Here is an 18,156-nt window from a genome sequence, read left to right on the forward strand (position 1 = left end):
CAGCATCACCCGTGGCCATGGGGCCACATCAAGCTGTCCAGCCCAGCTGGGGAGGGGGTTCGGAGTCAGCGGCCCCCAAGACCCCGGCCCAGCATATGACGTGAGAGAAAGTGCACACCTGCCCTGTGCATGACCGGCCCCCATCGCTGCTGCAGCCCAGGACCTGGGGAGGAGGGGTTCGGCAGGGCTGCCACAGGCTGGACACCGGGCCCTGCTGCCTCCAGGTGGAGGGACCACGAAACTTCATGAAGCTCCGTGTCACCAAGGACCATCACTGAGGGCAGAGGCGCCCCCGTGTCTGTGTTTCATGTCAGACATCAAACTCCTGGAAAACGGCAGCTCGAAGGCCTCCTACTCCTGCGTGGGACAAGGGCTCTGGTGGTCGCCCACCCCGCCCCCAGGTCTCCACCTCCACACCCCCTCCTCCCCTCGGAGAGCCCAGGGCCAAATCCCCACACCCAGCCCCTTTCCCCTGGGCTTCCCCACTGCTTATGGGTCCCGCCAAGCCTCGAGCCCCCCAGGAGGGCCTTGGTAACAGGGCTCAGGGCCGCCCGTCTGAGCTGCTCCCCTGGAAGGTGGCGTGGCAGCCCTCGGCTCCTCCTGGGCAAACCCAAGGCCGGCGACCGATTCACGCCCCGGGTGACCCTGACAGCGCCAGCTCCAGCAGCACATCTCACCGGGAGGGCCGCCTCTGTTTAGAAAAACCGGAAAGTGCGTGAGCAAATTCTACACCCCCAGGATCTTCTTGAGTAGAAGTGGCCACGGCTCCCAGGTGGCTCAGATGGGGTTGGCGTGAGCTAGTTGTTGATGGAAATGTGACTTGGTGGGAAGGTTCCGGAAGGGGCAGTGAGGCGAGGTGGGGCAGGAATGAGGAGATGACACCACAGAAATTCAAAAACCCCGAGCAGTGGCTCCCCACCTGTGCTTCTCGTACTCCCAGGGTCCCCGCACACTGGAGCGGGTCCCCTCCCCACCAGCTCAAAGTCCGAGACAGGCGGGGCGGTGGCCGGGAGGCCGCTGCGGGGAGGGGCTGACCGGGGTCTGGGGTGCACAGATTTCCCTTTGGGAATAAAAGTCACGGTGGGAAGTTTGAGGAAGAGGGAGGTGAGCGCCACGCTCCTGGGTGCTCCATGGACGGGCGTCCTGTTAAGCCAGGGCCTGGGCTGGGTGAGCCTGAGGCACAGAGGCAGCGAAGGCGGGATTTGCTAGAGTTAGGAAGGTCCTTCCACCCCCTCCTCCATGTGTCTGGCCTGCCATCCTTCTGACCTAGAGAGACACAGAGATGGAGAGACAGAGACAGACAGAGACAGAGATGGAGAGACAGAGAGAGACAGAGATGGAGAGACAGAGACAGACAGAGATGGAGAGACAGAGACAGACAGAGACAGAGACGCAGATGCAGAGAGAGACAGAAGCAGAGATGGAGAGACAGAGAGAGACAGACAGAGAGAGAGAGACACAAGACATCAGTGGTCTGGGTCTGTGTCCGTGGTTGGATCTTGGGCTGCAGGTGACCATCGAGGACTGAGCTGTGAGGGAGACGGGGTCGGAGCTGGGCCAGCCGGGAGGGGCAGGGCACGCTGGAGCGGAAGGCGGCCGGTGGATCCCCACATATGTGAGCTGTTCCATTTTTCTGTCACAGAGAAGGGCAGAGACGATCTCACTCCCGTGGCTCGGACTTTTGTCAGGGAACCAAGAAATGCAGCAGGAGGAGTGTGGTCTCCTTCCTTATCACGACTGACATGGAAAAATCACAAGGCAGGCAGCCTCCCTGTGGCAGAGGCCCGAGGCAGGTGCTGCTCAACCCCGGGACAGCAGCACCCATACGGGGACAGTGGAAAGAGAAAAGGAAGAGAGTCCAGGGGGTGGGCTGTGAGGATCAGGGGCTGGGTCCCATGGGCTGGTCTCCCTCCATGGAGATGCCAGGGTGCCCTCTTCACCTGCCACCCTCATCACAGGTGGTGTTGGTCATCTGTGACCTCCCTGGTATCTACCCCCCCCCCACAACCCCATGCACCACCTGCTGCAGCCCTGGTGGCCGCAGGAATGGCTGCGTGGGTGAGTGTGGGCAGCAGGTACAGGAGACCCGCACACGTACAGAGGGCGTCAGGAAGGGACGGCGTCAGGGGCCGCTTGCGTAGCCTCGGTTCTTGCTGGGACCTGAACTGGAGCAGGCTGTGGGGCGACCACACTTCCCAATAGGAAATTCACCCTGAGAGCATGTGGGCCAAGAGGCAGCCAGGAGACCCGGGGCCGTCTGGGGTGGGTTTGGCTGGTCCAGGGCTCTGCAGAGTCTGGGGCTGGGCTGCTGCTGCTGCTGTGGGCAGGGCTAGGGGATCAGGTCCCTGAGCTCCTGCAGTGACTTCTTCTTTCTGCTTTAATCCACAGCAAGGTGCACAAACTCCAGCTGTGGGTGAATGGATCCCTGCCCCTGTCCACACCTGCTGCTCTGGGCCAGCGACCTTTTCCACCAGAGGGGACGGGGTCTTGCTCCAAGGACGGCCCTCCCAGTGCAGTCCCCAGTCCGTTGGGCCAGAGGCCTCAAGGCAGTGCTGGTTAAAGATGGCTGGTCCAGGGCCCGGCCTTGGTCAGAACATCCAGGTGGGAAGCCCCTACTCTCTCTACCCAGGTGTGCAGGGCTCACCGGGCAGGTGGGGACCCTCCAGAAACTCCCACTGAGGTCTCTCTCTACCCAGGCGTGCAGGGCTCACCGGGCAGGTGGGGACCCTCCCAGAAGCTCCCACTGAGGCCTCAGGAAAAGCCACAGCCTCCTCCCACCCCAGATGCCTCCTCCCACCCCAGATGGCATGAAACTGGCACCCAGTCTTGGTGCCCCGTTCCTTGCCTCCAGTCACCCCTTCTGTCTGCCCCCTGCACACACAGCCCTGCACACATATACACTTGCGCACTCACACACCCCCGCACACACACCCCTGACCTCACACTTGTACACACACATCTGCACTCACACCTGCACACACTCTTGCACACACCCTGCACTCACACATCTGCATTCACACTCCTGACCTCACACTTGCACACACACCTGCACACACATGTGTACACTCACACACTTACACATGCACACCCCTGCACTCACCCCCTCCACTCACACACACCTGCATACACACCCCTGCACACACACCCCTGCACACACACCCCTGCACTCACACTCCTGGCTTCACACTTGCACAGACACATCTGCACTCACACCTGCACACACATATACACACACACCAGCACTCACACACTTGCACACACCCTGAATTCACACCCATGCACTCACACTCCTGACCTCACACTTGCACACACATCTGAACACACACATGCACACTCACACACACACATGCACACCCTGCACTCACACACATCTGCACACACACATCCCTCCACTCACACACCTGGATACACACAACCCTGCACTCACACATACCTGCACACGCACACCCCTGCACTCACACACACCTGCGCACACACACCCCTGCACTCACACACACTTGCACACTCACTCCTGCACACAGATCTCAGGCCAGCACCTGGCCACCAGGGAGGTTGGGAAGTAGAGGAAGGTGCCCAGAGGCAGAAATCATAGACCCAGGGCAGCAGCTGGGCCCTGGAAGGTCCACAGGGAGTGCTAGGACCCCCTAAGGCCCAACCAAACAGGCAAACTTGAGGTTGAGTATGGCTGCTGTTGAGTGACATCCTGCACCCAGAAGGAGGAAGAGGGATGGAGGCCAGAAGCTGCCACCCTGCACTGAGCCCTGCCCGGCCCTGGCCCCTTCTGGAACCTGCATGCAGGTGCAGGGTGGGGCCTTCCCAGGGCGCAGGGGCTGTGGGTGGGGTGCGAGATGCTGTATTGGTCCCTGGCCCCTTGACTCAGGCATGGCCAGCTCAGCGTTGGAGGGTGTGCGGGAGCCCAGACTGAGTCAGCCATGGGTGGCAGCTACTCTGTCTTCCAGCACATAGGGGACGGGCCCGAGGTCTCCTCAGGCCCACCTGCAGCCAGGGGTGGGGAATGAGACTTCATCTTCTAGCCTGGCCGTTCCCAAGGCTGACCTGAGAGAGCTGCCTCACCCTGGCCTGCTGATGGAAGCCTCCAGAAAGACGCTGCAAATCAGGCCAGGCCCTCCCCAGCCTGGGCTTTGGAGCCTCCCCGATGGGCTGGGGGCATTTCATGCAAACCTAACCAGACCCTTGGCAGGACCTTTGGCCGGAAGCTGACTTCACAGTGAGCTTATGAGGGGCAGGCACTCAACTAAGCTCTTTCCTTTATTACCTGACTCCGTCCTCAGAGCACCCTGCACAGACCGTGTCATCCCTGCCCCCTCTCCATCTCTGGAGAGAAAACAAGCTCAGTGGGTTGAACTTGGGACTACCCACATCCCATGGTGGGCGGGGATGCATCACTCCTAGAGTTAACCCTGCAGCACCAGGCCTGAGTAGCCCCCTAGTGTCTATCTAAGAAGCCTGAGGCCAAGCCAGTGGTCACCCTGAGGTCAGCGGTACTCCTCAAACCAGACCCCAGACTCCCTGTAAGCTGGAACCTACAGGGGCCGGGCAGCCTCTCAGCCCCATGCAGCCCCAGGCAGGAGGAGGGAGGGGGTGGGGTGGGGTACAGAGGCAGGCACCACATTCGAGGGCTGGCAGGCATCTCTGCAGCTGCAGCAGGGAAGGAGGGAGTGGGGAAGGGGCAGACCACAGGGGCTTTGTGGCCTGGAGATCCGCACTTAATCCAGATGGCAAAGGAGGACCCAAGGCGGGTGAGCAGGGAGCACCTGACCTCACCCCACGCTGGCCTCTGGACACGCGAGGGCAGGAGGATGGGGCAGGAGAGAGGCTCATGGCCTGGGCTGGGAGTGGCTCCAGCGTTGGAGAGAAGGAGCTGGTGGGAGACGTTTGCAGTAAGCAGGAACAAAGGGCAGATGCCCTGTGAGGGCTCAGTGCCCAGCGCGTGCCGAGTGCCATCCCAGGGCTGGTCTGCGTCACCCCTCCACCCTCCCCACACCCAGGCAGGCCCCACCCCCTCCACCCTCCCCACATCCAGGCAGGCCCCACCCCCTCTAACCTCCCCAAACCCAGGCGGGGCTCACCGTGAGCAGGAGGTGAACAGGGATGTGAGAGTGATCCTGGCATTCGTGGCTCCAGCAGCCGGTGGACAAATACACTGGGGGCCAGGGGGCCTGTGGAGGAGGGACTGCAGGCCTGAATGAGCCCATATCCTCCTCTGCCCTCTTCCCAGCCCCCCTCAGGCCACAGGCCTCATCTCAGAATCCAGGACAGACGTGCAATGCAGTTAAACTGCCCAGACAGCCACGCCACACCCAGTCCAAACCACAGCTTCCCATCACTTTAGACGCCGGGCGGTGCCAGGGAGGTGGCGTCATTCCTGGGGTAGGGTTGCGGAACTTGGAACTTTTAGGTGGCGGGTGGGAAGGTGGGGTGGGTCTGGGCAGCACAGAGGAGGGAGCTGGTTGGGGGCACTCTCCCTTCCCCGGAGTCATGGCGCTGGAGAAAGGCCCTCTCCTGCTGCTGGCCCTCGGCCTGGGCCTGGCAGGTGCCCAGAAGGCTCTGGAAGAAGTGCCGGTACAGCCGGACTTTGATGCACAGAAGGTAAGTGTCATGGGTCCAGTCCCCAGACTCAGGCTTGGAACACGGGCTGGGGATGACACGAGTGTCACATTGAAGAGGTGCAGGGGGTGGGGGCAGGTGGGCGGGGACTGGGGTTTGGGCCCTGCCTGACCCTGCAGCAGCTCTGGAGGGTGAGCTGCACCTAAGCCTGGGTCCAACCGAGGCAGGAACGGGCTCTGTCCTCCCGCACAGCCGGAACCAGCGGCCACTGATTAACCTCGGGGCGCTTCCCTCTCTCCTGGCTGTGGAAGCCGCAGCACAACAGCAGTCTCAGGAGAAGGCTGCAGGGCGGCGTCCAGTGAAGCAGAGCACCCAGACGCTGGGCCCAGGCAGGGAGCAGGGGAAGGGTTCACCCTGGGTGACACGAAGAGGCCAGCCCCGGGTGCAGGGAGGGTCCCAGTTCCTCCTCCCTGTGTGGCCCCTGGGGTCCTGGTGCTGCTGGTGGGAGTGCAGGGATGGAGGGACGCCCAGCACAGAGCCAGACCCTCCCTTCTACCCTCCCTGGCCAGGGGAACAGAGCTTGGATCAGGCAGACGCAGGGGTGTGGGGCTGAGGGAAGTGAGGGTAGCAAGTGGGGAAGTGGATTGGACAGAGATCTGAGAGAAGGGGATGGGAGGTGACTCTTCCCAAGAAGGAAGCACGGCTTATCCTCCACCTGGACCCACAGATGGGCATTTGCCAATATAGACTGGGAAGAGGGAACGTTTGCCAATGCAGCCCCCTGGGAGGGGCACGACCTCCTGGTGACCATGCTCAGTGCCAGAGCTGGGGCCTGAGAGCTCAGAGGGTGGCCCACTGGTGCCCACAGCCGGGCACTAGCTGGCCTCTCCCGCCCCAGCCTGCACCCCTGCAGGTGGAGGGGGTGCCACACGGCCAGGCACTAGCCCTCTCCTGCCCCAGCCCGTACCCCTGCAGGTGGTGGGGTGCCACACGGCTGGGCACTAGCCGGCCTCTCCCATCCCAGCCCGCACCCCTGCAGGTGGACGGGGTGCCACACGGCCAGGCACTAGCCCTCTCCTGCCCCAGCCCGTACCCCTGCAGGTGGTGGGGTGCCACACGACTGGGCACTAGCCAGCCTCTCCCCCCAGCCCGTACCCCTGCAGGTGGTGGGGTGCCACACGACTGGGCACTAGCCAGCCTCTCCCGCCCTGGCCCGCACCCCTGCAGGTGGAGGGGCGCTGGCTCACTCTGCAGCTGTCAGCCAGCCACGCAAACCTGGTCTCTCCGGCCGACCCTCTGAGGCTTGCTCTCCACTCCATCCAGACCAGGCACGGTGGGGACGTGGACTTCGTGCTGTTCTGGAAGTAAGCATGGCTCCTGCCACCCCTCTCAGATGCTCACTCTCAGACCCAGGGACCCCCAAGGGACAGTGACAGTGTTCCGAGGCAGAGGAACACATCACACCAAGCTGAGGCCCAAGACCCCGCTCCAAGAGGGGCAAGCTCGGAAGCTGCCAGAGGCAGGCGGGCAGGAAACACCAGCCCAGCCCTGGAGGCCACGTCCAGTCCCAGCAGACATGCCCACTGGGCCATGGGCCTGTGTTCCAGCTGTGAAGGAAGCCCGGGTCTGGCGTTTTAAATGTGCCATCTCCAGTGTTTGAAAGTTGCCTAATTCCCAACAACCCTCTCCCAAAGACCACAGCCACCCGGGTCCACGCCCCTTTCGGCCCCGATGTAAGTCAGGGAATCCTAAGGACAGCTGCGCTGTCAGCAAAAGAAAATCAGCCCTGGGGACAAGCTGTGCTGAGCCCAGTGACACCGACAACAAGCTCACATTGTTCCACCTGCACCCACAGCTCTGAAGGCCGTGAGACCCACATCCTAGTAGCCACTCAGTCACAGACACACTGTGCGGGGGCCTGCAGAGTCCCGGGGGTTGGCGGGTACCCACCCCAAATGAGAAACTGAAGACCCCAGAGCAAAGGGCATGGGGGTGAGGGGGGCTCTGTCTGTGCACAGAGGCAGGACCATGGGGGTGAGGGGGGCTCTGTCTGTGCACAGAGCCAGAGCAAGTGGGGACAGGCAGGACAGTCAGGGTCCCAGCCCCCAAGACCTGCAGTTCAGAGCCAAGGCCAGACTAGGACCAATCCGCTCCAGGAGGTTTGGTGTCATCCCAGAAATGAGGACGACCTCACTTCCTCACTCCAACCCCATCCCCAGCACCCCCTGGGCATTGCCGCCTCCTGGCTGCATGACCCTGGTGCCTGTGCCCGGACAAGGCTGACCCAGAGCCTGGGGAGCTGACGCCCCGGGGAGGACAGGAGGGCTCTCAGCTGGTGGCAGCCCCAGTGTCCGCTGGTAGAGAGCCCTGAGAGGGTCACAACATCCTGGGGCAAGACAACAGGACAGAGTTGGAGGCTGACCAGGCCCTGGTTCCCTTCTCCTTTCCCAGGGGAGAAGGGGTGTGTAAAGAAGCAAACATCACCGTCCATCCAACCCAGTTGCAAGGCCAGTACCAAGGCTCCTGTGAGTGCCCCTGTCCGGGATCCAGGCTGGGCTCTGAGTGGGGAGGGGCGAGCAAGGGACGCTCGGACACCCGGCCCTGGCGGCAACACTCAGGAGGGGGCTGTCGGCTTTGGGGAAAGACCAGGTGCTGGAAGGAGGTCGTGCATCCTCTTGGTCGCACTGCACTGTCCACAGGGCATGGGGGGGGTCCAGGGCCTGGGGGACAGAGGAGCGAGGCATCGTGTATCACCCGGCCCCGGGGTCTCCCACAGTTGAGGGTGGCAGCATGCACGTACGCTTCGTCAGCACCGACTACAGCAACCTCGTTCTTTACGTGCGCTTTGAGGATGACGAGATCACCAGCCTGTGGGTGCTGCTGGGTAAGTGGCCAGCTCTCCCCAGCGCTGGCCGATGCAGTGCCCCGGTCCCCAGATAGGAGGGAGGAGCTGCCGGACACTCCCGGGTCTGTGCGGAGACTGGCCGTCCTGTCTGGGAGGTGCCTCCTGTGCAGTGTGTTCTGAGGGCGCAGGCAGCCTCGGGCGGATGTGGGGAGGACGTCCCCACGCAGGACGTGCACCGCGGACGTGGGGAGGACGTGCACTGCCCGCAGGACGTGGGGAGGACGTGCACCGCAGGACGTGCACCGCGGGTCGGCTACGAGGCGGGCACGGCTCTGGGCGCTGCACTGGGAGCTTGAATTATCAGTGGATGGAACTGAGAAAATGCTTTCCTTGTCTTCCTCCTTATCAAGCAATGTCTCGGGGTCCTGTGGGTCTGAAAGTAAAAGCACCATGGGAGAAGGGCTCGAAGGGCACAGGGGACAGAGTCCAGGACATCGAGAGGCTGCGGTGTCCTGAAGACAAGGTGGAGATAGATGGGCCTGGGGGCATTTCAGGGCGGAAGATCAGCCGGAGCCGAGCCTGGGATGGGGTGGGGGAGCAGGACAGCAGCAGTCGAGAGGCCCCAGGGCTGAGAAGGTCGAGGGGGTGGGAAGGGTGGCGCCAGGCCGGAACTCGGGACCCTCTGGGGATCTCCACTGAGGCGGGCCAGGCCTGACTCCCTCCTTCCAGGGGCACTTTACCTGCCGTGCTCAGAACAGACCTGTGTTTAGAGGAGACAAGGTTGGGGCCACTGCAATCAGAGCTGGCCGGGCCCGGGAGGTCGCAGAGGGGGTGCTGCCATGGTCCGACGAGCCCCCAGCCCATGGCAACTTAGTGGTGGGGTGATGCCCAGGGCCTCTGCCTCCCCATTGTTCTCCGCAGAGGAAGAGGGCAGAAAAGACAGAGGCTCCAGGCCTAAGTCCCTCACTGTCAGCTCCTCTGATTCCAGCCAGAAGAATGCAGGAGGACCCCAAATGGGTGGGAAGATACTTGGAGTACGTGGAGAAATTCCATCTACAGAAAGTCCCGGTCTTCAACATAGATGGTGAGCACTGCCCCCCAGCCACGTCCCGGAGCCGGACAGGAGGAAGACCCAAGGGTCTGGGGCCTGGTCTTCCCAGCCAGCACCACAGAAGGTGTAGCCCATCCCCACTCCCCTTACGGCCAGGCCTGTGCAGGCTGCTTCAGGGGCTGCCAGATTTCACCAGCCCCACGTGACACAATGATATGGGCCCGATGCCGTCTCCACTCTACAGATGTGGCTCAGAGATGTTCAGTAACAAGGCCGCCAAGTTGTACAGCCAGGAGGAGGAGCTGGAAGGGATCCAGATCTCCTCCCTCCTGAGCCAAGTGCCCAGCCAGCCTCTCCCCTCTCTTGCCTCCCAACACATCATTTGGTCAATCAACAAACACACGGGCCAGGCCTGTTCTGGGAGTTTGGGATTCACTTAGAACAAGACAGATGCATCATCCATCCCTAGTGCAGGTTACATGGTAGCAAGCATTGTAATTACCTGATTTGTTAGAGGCAAGGGCTACAGGGGTGGGAGTGGGGGCTAGAGCAGGGTTTGGGGAGCCTGACCATGCTGTGTGAGTACAGGCAGCCAGGGTGGGTGGCCCTGAGATGGGATGAGGTGAGGAAGGTTCCCTGGAAGAGGGGTCATGTGGATGGAACAGGAGTTGAGCAGAGGAGGGCAGGGATGAGATCCAAGGCTGAGTGGGGCAGTGGTGGGGCCTTGTGGGCCCCCAAGGGAACTGGGTTTCCACAGAGCACAGGGCCCTGGCAGGACACAGCCAACATGGGGAGGCAGAAGGCCAGGTGATGCCACTGAGGGACGGCTGTTTTGTGCTATGTGATTGATTGACTGATTGATTGATTTCAAAATGAATGAGTGAAGTCCTCAGAATCACCAACTGTTTCTTTTCTGCTCCACAGGCCCTTGTCCCCCACCCCGAGCCTAGGTCTGGTGGCTCCGGAGTCTTCCTGCCTGGGCTCCTTACCCCTCTGTTGCCCTCAGCCCCCCTTCCACCTCTTTCACCTTGGTTTGTGGCCTAGACTCTGCCCCAGTTCCCTGCTGGAAGTCCTTTTGCATCTCAGGGACCCAAGGAAGCTCCCCAGCCTGGGGCCCAACCCTGCCTGTCTCCTGGTCCCCTCCCCTGCTGGGAAGGCCTCTTCCTTCTGTGGGTCTCCAGGTCCTACCAACCACCTGTCAACCAACAGCCGAGGGCCAACAGCATGCCCCAGCCTGGTCTGTGGGCTTGGAGCACACACAGGGTGGTGAGGAGGGGGCACATGGCCCCCTGAGCTCCTACCCACAGCGCCAGATGCCTCCAAAACATATACAATGAGTGGAACACTGTAGCCCCAGGCGCCTCCGATGCACCCCCCGAGAGCTGCTGGGGTGGCCCCCAAGTGTCCTTCAGGAACTTGACCCCACGGAGGCTGTTCTCAGACTCCAGCTCCTCTCCACTCTGACCCGCCTCACCTGGGTCTGCTGGGGACCCTCTAGAGAGGCGGCGTCCATGCTCCGTGAGCAAACACATATGTCTCTACCGAGGTCCGAGAACCCTGAGTGAGCCCAGCTCCAGACCCTGCTCCCCGTAGGAGTCCAGCAGGGCCGCCAGGTAAACAAGGACGGCTCTACCTGTGTGGCAGGTGAGACCGGCCAACGCCCACTCCTCCGGGCCCAGGATTCTGAAGGGCAGCACCCGCTTCTGCTCCCGGCGAGCCAGGGCCGCCCATCAGCAGGGCAGGCTCTGAGGAAATTGGGTCAAGGACTTGATACTTGTCTGGAACTCCCAAGACAGGTATGGCCAGAGGCTGCCCCGAAAACGCCTCCAGTGAGGCCTTCTCCCCCTTCTCCCCCTTCTCCGCCTTCTCCGCCTTCTCCCCCACGTGGGATAAACACAACGGAATGAAACCCAGAGCTGGTGGTGAAGCTGATGATGAAGCCCCACAGTTCTCCTGAAAATCAACAAGTCCGGCTGGAAAAACACAAGGAAAAACGACACTCACAAAGCACACATGTAACAAGAGGTTTATGGAATTTGTAAGATCATAAAAAATAGCTTTTTCTGGGGCCCTAAAATGACCGGGGTAAATAGCGACGCGAGAGTGCTGCGTCTCTCTCAGCATCGTTGAGTTGGTAACCTCAGGTTCACCCACACACTTCAGCAATTCCATTATTCTTCCAGTGGGATTTTCCCCCAAACTGCAGATCTGTATCTAAAATTTACATGAAGGAATAAAAGTTTGGAAACATTTTTAAAAGAAGCATCATGCAGATGGCTGTACCATTCTATCCTAATATCAAACAGCAGTGATGAGAAGCATGTGACATTAGCTCAGGGCAAAAGAACAGCAAGAAACTGGGTATCAAGTCAAGGAATGAACCCAAATGTATACAACAACTTCAGGGATGGTACAAATGGCCTGTCCTAAAAAAGCATTATTTATTCAATAAATAGTGTTGAGGGAAATGGGCAAGACAGATTGGGGGAAATAAGATTGGCTATCTCACCTACACATTATCTTAAAATTCGTTCCTGATCAATTCTGAATAAAAGGAAGGAAATTTTGAAACTTCTTTCTATAACTTGCGGATGGGGTGCCTACACGGACAGTATCAACACCAGGGGAAAGGTTGAGAGCTTTAAACTCGGCATATCAAAGACATCATCAACGCTATCAAAATGGAAAGAACAATCCGAAATTAACATTTGCAGCAAAAGTGACGAAGGGTTCATATCACGTATGTAAATACATATGTAAATCAGAAGTCCTTGAAGGGCCGGGCGTGGTGGCTCATGCCTGTAATCCCATCACTGTGGAAGGCTGGGGGCCAAACGATGGCTTGAGCCCAGGAGTTTGAGACCAGCCTGGGCAATATAGCAAGACCCTGTCTCCTCTAAAAAATAAATAAATAAATAAACTTTAAAAAAAAGCAGTCCCAAATTAAAAAAAAAAAAAAAGAAAAAAAATAGCTGTGCATTGTGATATGCGTCTGTAGTTGCAGCTACTTGGAAGGCTAAGGCTGGCAGATCCCTCGAGCTCAGGAGTTTGAGGCTGGAGTAAGCCATGATATCACACCACTGCACTCCAGCTTGGGCAACAGAGTGAGATCCTGTCTCTGAAAGTAAAAAGAAAAAAAGCACTGAGCAAAAGATAGGAAAGGCTATTTGCATAGATCAAAAGGCTGATTCAAAGGTTTGACTTCGGCCAGGTGCAGTGGCTCATGCCTATAATCCCAGCACTTTGGGAGGCCGAGGCGGGCAGACCACGAGGTCAGGAGATCGAGACCATCCTCGTTAACGTGGTGAAATCCTGTCTCTACTAAAAATACAAAAATTAGCTGGGGGTGGTGGTGCACACCTGTAGTCCCAGCTACTCAGGAGGCTGAGGCAGGAGAATGGTGTGAACCCAGGAGGCGGAGCTTGCAGTGAGCCGAATCTGGACTCCAGTCTGGGTGATAGAGCAAGACTCCGTCTTGGGAAAAAAAAAAAAAAAAAAAAAAACGGTTTGACTTCATAAGTAATCAAATAAAAAAGAGAGGCCATTTATTATTGCTCATCAAATTGGCAAAATCAAACTACTTCTAGAAATCAATTTAGCACCCACCGTGAGGGAGGCACACGCTGGTTGGTGGGGACAGACGCTGGCTTTTCTGAGTGACCGGGTTTCTAAGCCTCCTAAGCAGGCTTGCCCTGGCACCTGGAAATTCTAAACATTCGCAAGCTTACCTGTTGTTCTGCCATGCAAATCAAGAAATTTACAATGCTTTAATACTGATTCCATAATTTTAAAAAAATAAAACTTCAGAAGCCTTCTCAGTAAGTCTTCTAGCCTCATCCATAAATTGGCAGGAAAAAAAAAAAGAAGTTTTGTTTAGTTCAGTACACCCCACCCTTTCCAGATCTGGCCCAAGTAATTACTAAAACTGTATATATAGGGTTTGTGGCTAACGTAATATCTATTTTCACCCTTTTGAAACTTTCATAGTTTTTTTTTTTTTTTTTTAATATGAGAGCTACTGTGTGAGATTCAAGAATGAGTTGCCGAAAAGATCACCTTCTTTTAGTCAAAGGAGACAGCAGCAAAAAAGAGGGAGGGTGAGCTAAGCCTTGACAGATAGGTTCTTTAAGATGGTCCCCATCATGAACAGGGTATGAGGGGGAGGCCGGGTGACATAACGAAGGGGACCCTGAGGTGGTAGCCCCAGGTGTAATTCTGAACCCAGGGAAGCTTTCCTCAGCCTCCGTCTTCCATCCCAGGAAACGGTGGTCAGCGCTCCTTGCAATCCGGTGTTTGAACTGCCATTATTTTTGGGACACCTACTGGATTAGTTTGCTCAGGCCACTAAGTTAGTGTCCACACATACATGTACATAAACTAGTCTCCCAAACAAGGGAACATGTGTGACATCCATTTGCCAAAGAGAATTGGGTTCCAGTCCTCGAGGATTAACTCCTCCTGTAAAAGATGAGGAATGCGCCATTTGGCAAGTTGGGCATCGCTGGATAGTAGCTTTAGCTTCTTTCCAGGTAACGCCGTATCTGCGTTTGAGACCAGAGGCATTAACATGGCTCAAATTGTGAAAGTGTCGAGCATTAGATATTGCAGTAGCATCTAGGCGATCAGCCATTTGATTCCCTTCAGTCAAAGGTCCTGGAAGAGGTGTATGAGCCCTAATGTGAGTGATGTAAAAAGGGTGCGTTCTACTCCTAACTGCTGTTTGCAATTGGGTAAATAAAGTCATCAGTTGTTCATTTGTATGAAATCGTAACTGAGCATTTTCAGTTAACTGGGTGGAGTGAACCACGTATGAAGAATCAGAAAGCACATTAATAGGCATCTCAAAAGCAGTCAATACCTCAATTACAGCTACAAGCTCTGCTTTTTGAGCTGAAGTATAAGGCGTCTGAAAAACTTTACCTTTTGAGCCAGATTAAGAAGCTTTACCATTACTAGACCTATCTGTAAAAACATTCTCAGCACCTTCAATTAGTTTAAATTTAGTTATTTTAGGGAGAATCCAATTAGTTAATTTCAAAAACTGAAACAGTTTCGTTTTAGGAAAATGATTATCGAGAATACCCGCAAAGTCAGCTAAACGGGTTTGCCAAGTAGACTATTTATAAAGGCTTGCTGCATTTGTGCCTTCGTGAGAGGGACAATAATTTTTCCAGAATCATATCCACGTAATTTAACAATCCGAGTTCTCCCATTTCCTATCATGGTAGCGATTTGATCCAAACAAGGAGTTAGAGTCCGTGAATTAGTATGTGGAAGAAAAAGCCACTCTCGTAAGTCCTGTTCTTGGACAATAACACCAGTAGGTGAATGCTGAGTTGAAAAAATTTGTGAATCTAGAGTCTTCTCTGGGTCTATTCTATTTATTTGAGCTTTATGGACCTGCTGCTCAATCAGTTGTAACTCGACCTCAGCCTCCTTTGTTAATTGTCGAGGGCTAGTGAGACTAGGATTTCCTCTAAGGATAAAAAACAGATTACTCATGGCATAGGTAAGAATGCCTAGAGCAGGTCGTATCCAATTATGTCCCCTAGTAATTTTTAAAAGTCATTTAATGTTTTTAATTTATCCCTACGTATGGTTACTTTCTGTGGCACAATGGTAGTGTCATTTACTAAGGTCCCCAAGTAGGAGTAAGGAGTAGTAATCTGAATTTTGTCAGGAGCTATAATTAAACCAGCACGAGAAATTGAATTTTGTGAGTGATCACAACGTTGGCTAATATTTCTCAAGTGAGGGCAGCACAAAGTATATCATCCTTATAGTGAATAATGTAATTGCTTGCCCCACATACGTCTGGCAAATTGTTGGGCTGTTTGACATGCCCTGTGGCAACACTTTCAAGTGACAATGCTTAGCAGGCTGCAGGCTGTTTACCTCAGGAATTGTAAACGCAAACTGTTCACAGTCCTGCTCAGCTAAAGGGATAATAAAGAAACAGTCTTTTAAATCTATGACTATTAAAAGCCAATTTTTTGGAATTATAGCAGGAGAAGGCAATCCTGGCTGTGATGCTCCCATAGGTTGTATAACTGAATTGATGGCTCTTAAGTCAGTTAACATTCTCCATTTACCTGATTTTTTCTTAATTATGAAAACTGGAGAATTCCAAGGAGAAAATGTTGGAGCTATGTGCCCATTTTCTAATTGTTCAGCAACTAATTTCTCTAAAGCCTCCAGTTTTTCTTTACTTAGCGGCCATTGCTGTGTCCAAATTGGCTTATCTGTTAGCCATTTTAAAGGTATAGGTTCTGGAGGCTTAACAATGGCCACCATCAAAAATGATATCCTAATCTTTGGTGGGAACTTTTTCCACTTGAAGTGGTTCTTTCAAACCTTGCAAATGTTTTTCTAGTCCCATACCAGGGACATACCCCATTTCATGCATTGTATGTTGACTTTGAGGGTTATATGATTGTTCTGGAATTAGAACTTGTGCTCCCCACTGTTGTAATTAATCTCTTCCCCCTAAATTTATAGGTACAGAAGTTATAATTGGTTGAATAGTCCCAGGTTGTCCGTCGGGCCCCTCACAATGCAAAATATAACTACTTTGATATACTTCAGGGGCTTTACCAACTCCAACTATGTTAAATTGAGCAGGTTGAACTGGCTACATGGACGGCCAGGGCTGTAGAGAAATGATTGAAATGTCCACTCCTATATCTACCAAACCTTTACATTTCTTTCCTTGAATAATTATTTCACAGGTAGGACGTTTATCAGTAATTTGATTTACCCAATAAGCTCCTTCGCCTTGTTTATTTGTGCTTCCAAATCCTTCTGTTCATTTAATTTCACTTTTTCCCATTCCCACATATGGCACAATCAGGAGCTGTGCTATGCGCTCTCCTGGCTCTGCTTTCCAGGGAACAGAAGTAGATACAACAACTTGAATTTCCCCATTGTAAGCTGAATCAATGACTCCTGTGTGTATTTGTACGCCTTTTAAACTTAAACTAGGCCTCGCTAAAAGTAATCCTATTGTCCCTGCTGGCAAGGGTCCACAGACTCCTGTTGAGACCTTTTGCAGGGGTTCCCCAGGCTCACAGCTTTTGTGCAGCATAAATCTACTGTGGCACTACCGGCTGTGGCAGGGGACAGACATTGTGCAGGTGTGAGGGAACGGCCTGAGCTGGAAATGCCCCGGTTTAGAACAGGGCCCGGGATGGGCCCCTCATGGCGTTTCCCGAAATCAGGTTCCCTTCTTTATCAAACTTAGAGTGACACTGACTAGCCCAGTGTTTTCCTTTTTTACATTTTGGACATATTTCAGGCTCAACAGTTTTCTTTTTTCCGCTATCTGGCAGGCTGGCTTGCTGAATTTTTCTACATTCTTTTTTAGTATGACCATGCTTCCCACAGTTAAAACAAGCTCCAGGAAATGGAGTATTTCCTTTATCCACTCTCAGTCCTGCCATTGCCTGTGCCAACAAAGTAGCTTTATGCAGATTACCTCCAATACCATCACAGGCCTTGACATAATCAACTAAATGTGCTTTCCCTCTGAGAGGTCGCAGAGCAGCCTGGCAATCAGGATTAGCATTGTCAAAAGCTAATAACTGCAACACTATATCCTCTGAGCAGCCGAATCTGCAATCATCTTTTTAAGAGACTCCTGTAACCGAGCTATAAAATCCACATATGGGTTCCCTTGGTCCCTGTTTTATAGCACTAAAGGAAGGGTGCCTTTTTTCCACGCTCTGTTTGTTCCCGACTGAAGTGATTTTTTCCCCCAAGCTCTAATGCACACTCCTCTAAGCTGTTCTATGGCCTCATCCTGCGTGACCACTTGTGCATCTAAACCAGCCCAGCCGCCAACCCCCAAAAGTTGGTCTGCAGTTATATTAATTTGAGGTTGGGCCTGGGCATTGCAAGCAGCCTGAATGGAAGCTTCATCTGCCCACCAAGTTTTAAATTGTAAGAACTGAACAGGAGTTAGACAAGCTCAAGTAAGAGTGTCCCAGTCAGCAGGAATCATCTGACTGATTCTTTAACAGTCCCATTACAAAAGGAGAACCTGGTCCATACTGATTGATTACTTCTTTTAATTCTTTGAGTAATTTAAAAGGAAAAGGCTCAAATGTAGCTGTAATATTTCCCTGTTGATCTGGGGGGTGTATTCTAACAGGGAACTGCCAAGCCTCTAAATCACCCTCTCATCTAGCTTGCTGAATTCCTGCCTGAATAGAACTAAGAGTCGTCACTTGAGGCGCTGCTCCAAGTCACTGGGGCAACTATTTTTGCCCAGTGTCCTCTGGAAAAGAAAGATCTGGGAGGCAATTTTCTTCAAAATAATAATGAGGGGGTGCAGAAGGGTAGGGATGAACTTCTCCTTCCTTTGCCACTTTAGGTTCATCTGGCAAATAAACCTGCTCTGTAATCTCTTCTGTTACTTCACTATACTCTTGTTCCTCCTTGTCATCAGTGTGAAAAAGTTCCAAGGTGAAAAGAACCAGACCCCATATCTGTCCCATTGTTACCCTGACGCTTCCGAGCTCCCCTTCTTACTCACCACGGGGGTTGCTTTAAGAGCACTCGGGTGTCCTCCAGCTAGTTTTCCGTTCCAACTGTCCCTCCAGTGACCCTTTGACATGGATTCGAGCCCCCACGATGGACGCCACTTGCCAAGACCAGCTCAGTCAGGGAGACCCTAACCTAGCGGCGCTAGAGG

At 54.8% G+C, this 18,156-nt stretch overlaps 1 protein-coding gene across 1 annotated transcript in view; it reads left to right on the forward strand.

The window, feature by feature from the left end:
* Window positions 1-11,849, forward strand: part of LOC126937095 (beta-lactoglobulin-2) — a 175,103-nt gene extending 163,254 nt beyond the window's left edge. Inside the window, exons 2-7 of the mRNA XM_050760368.1 lie at window positions 5,437-5,610; window positions 6,796-6,932; window positions 8,020-8,093; window positions 8,345-8,452; window positions 9,402-9,497; window positions 10,389-11,849. Coding sequence (XP_050616325.1) covers window positions 5,500-5,610; window positions 6,796-6,932; window positions 8,020-8,093; window positions 8,345-8,452; window positions 9,402-9,497; window positions 10,389-10,414 — 552 coding nt within the window. The 5' untranslated portion in view covers window positions 5,437-5,499 and the 3' untranslated portion in view covers window positions 10,415-11,849. The remainder of the gene's footprint in view (window positions 1-5,436; window positions 5,611-6,795; window positions 6,933-8,019; window positions 8,094-8,344; window positions 8,453-9,401; window positions 9,498-10,388) is intronic.
* Window positions 11,850-18,156: the final 6,307 nt, after the last annotated feature.

The sequence above is a fragment of the Macaca thibetana genome, chromosome 15 (genome assembly GCF_024542745.1).
Source record: "Macaca thibetana thibetana isolate TM-01 chromosome 15, ASM2454274v1, whole genome shotgun sequence".
Taxonomy (NCBI): Eukaryota; Metazoa; Chordata; class Mammalia; order Primates; family Cercopithecidae; genus Macaca; species Macaca thibetana.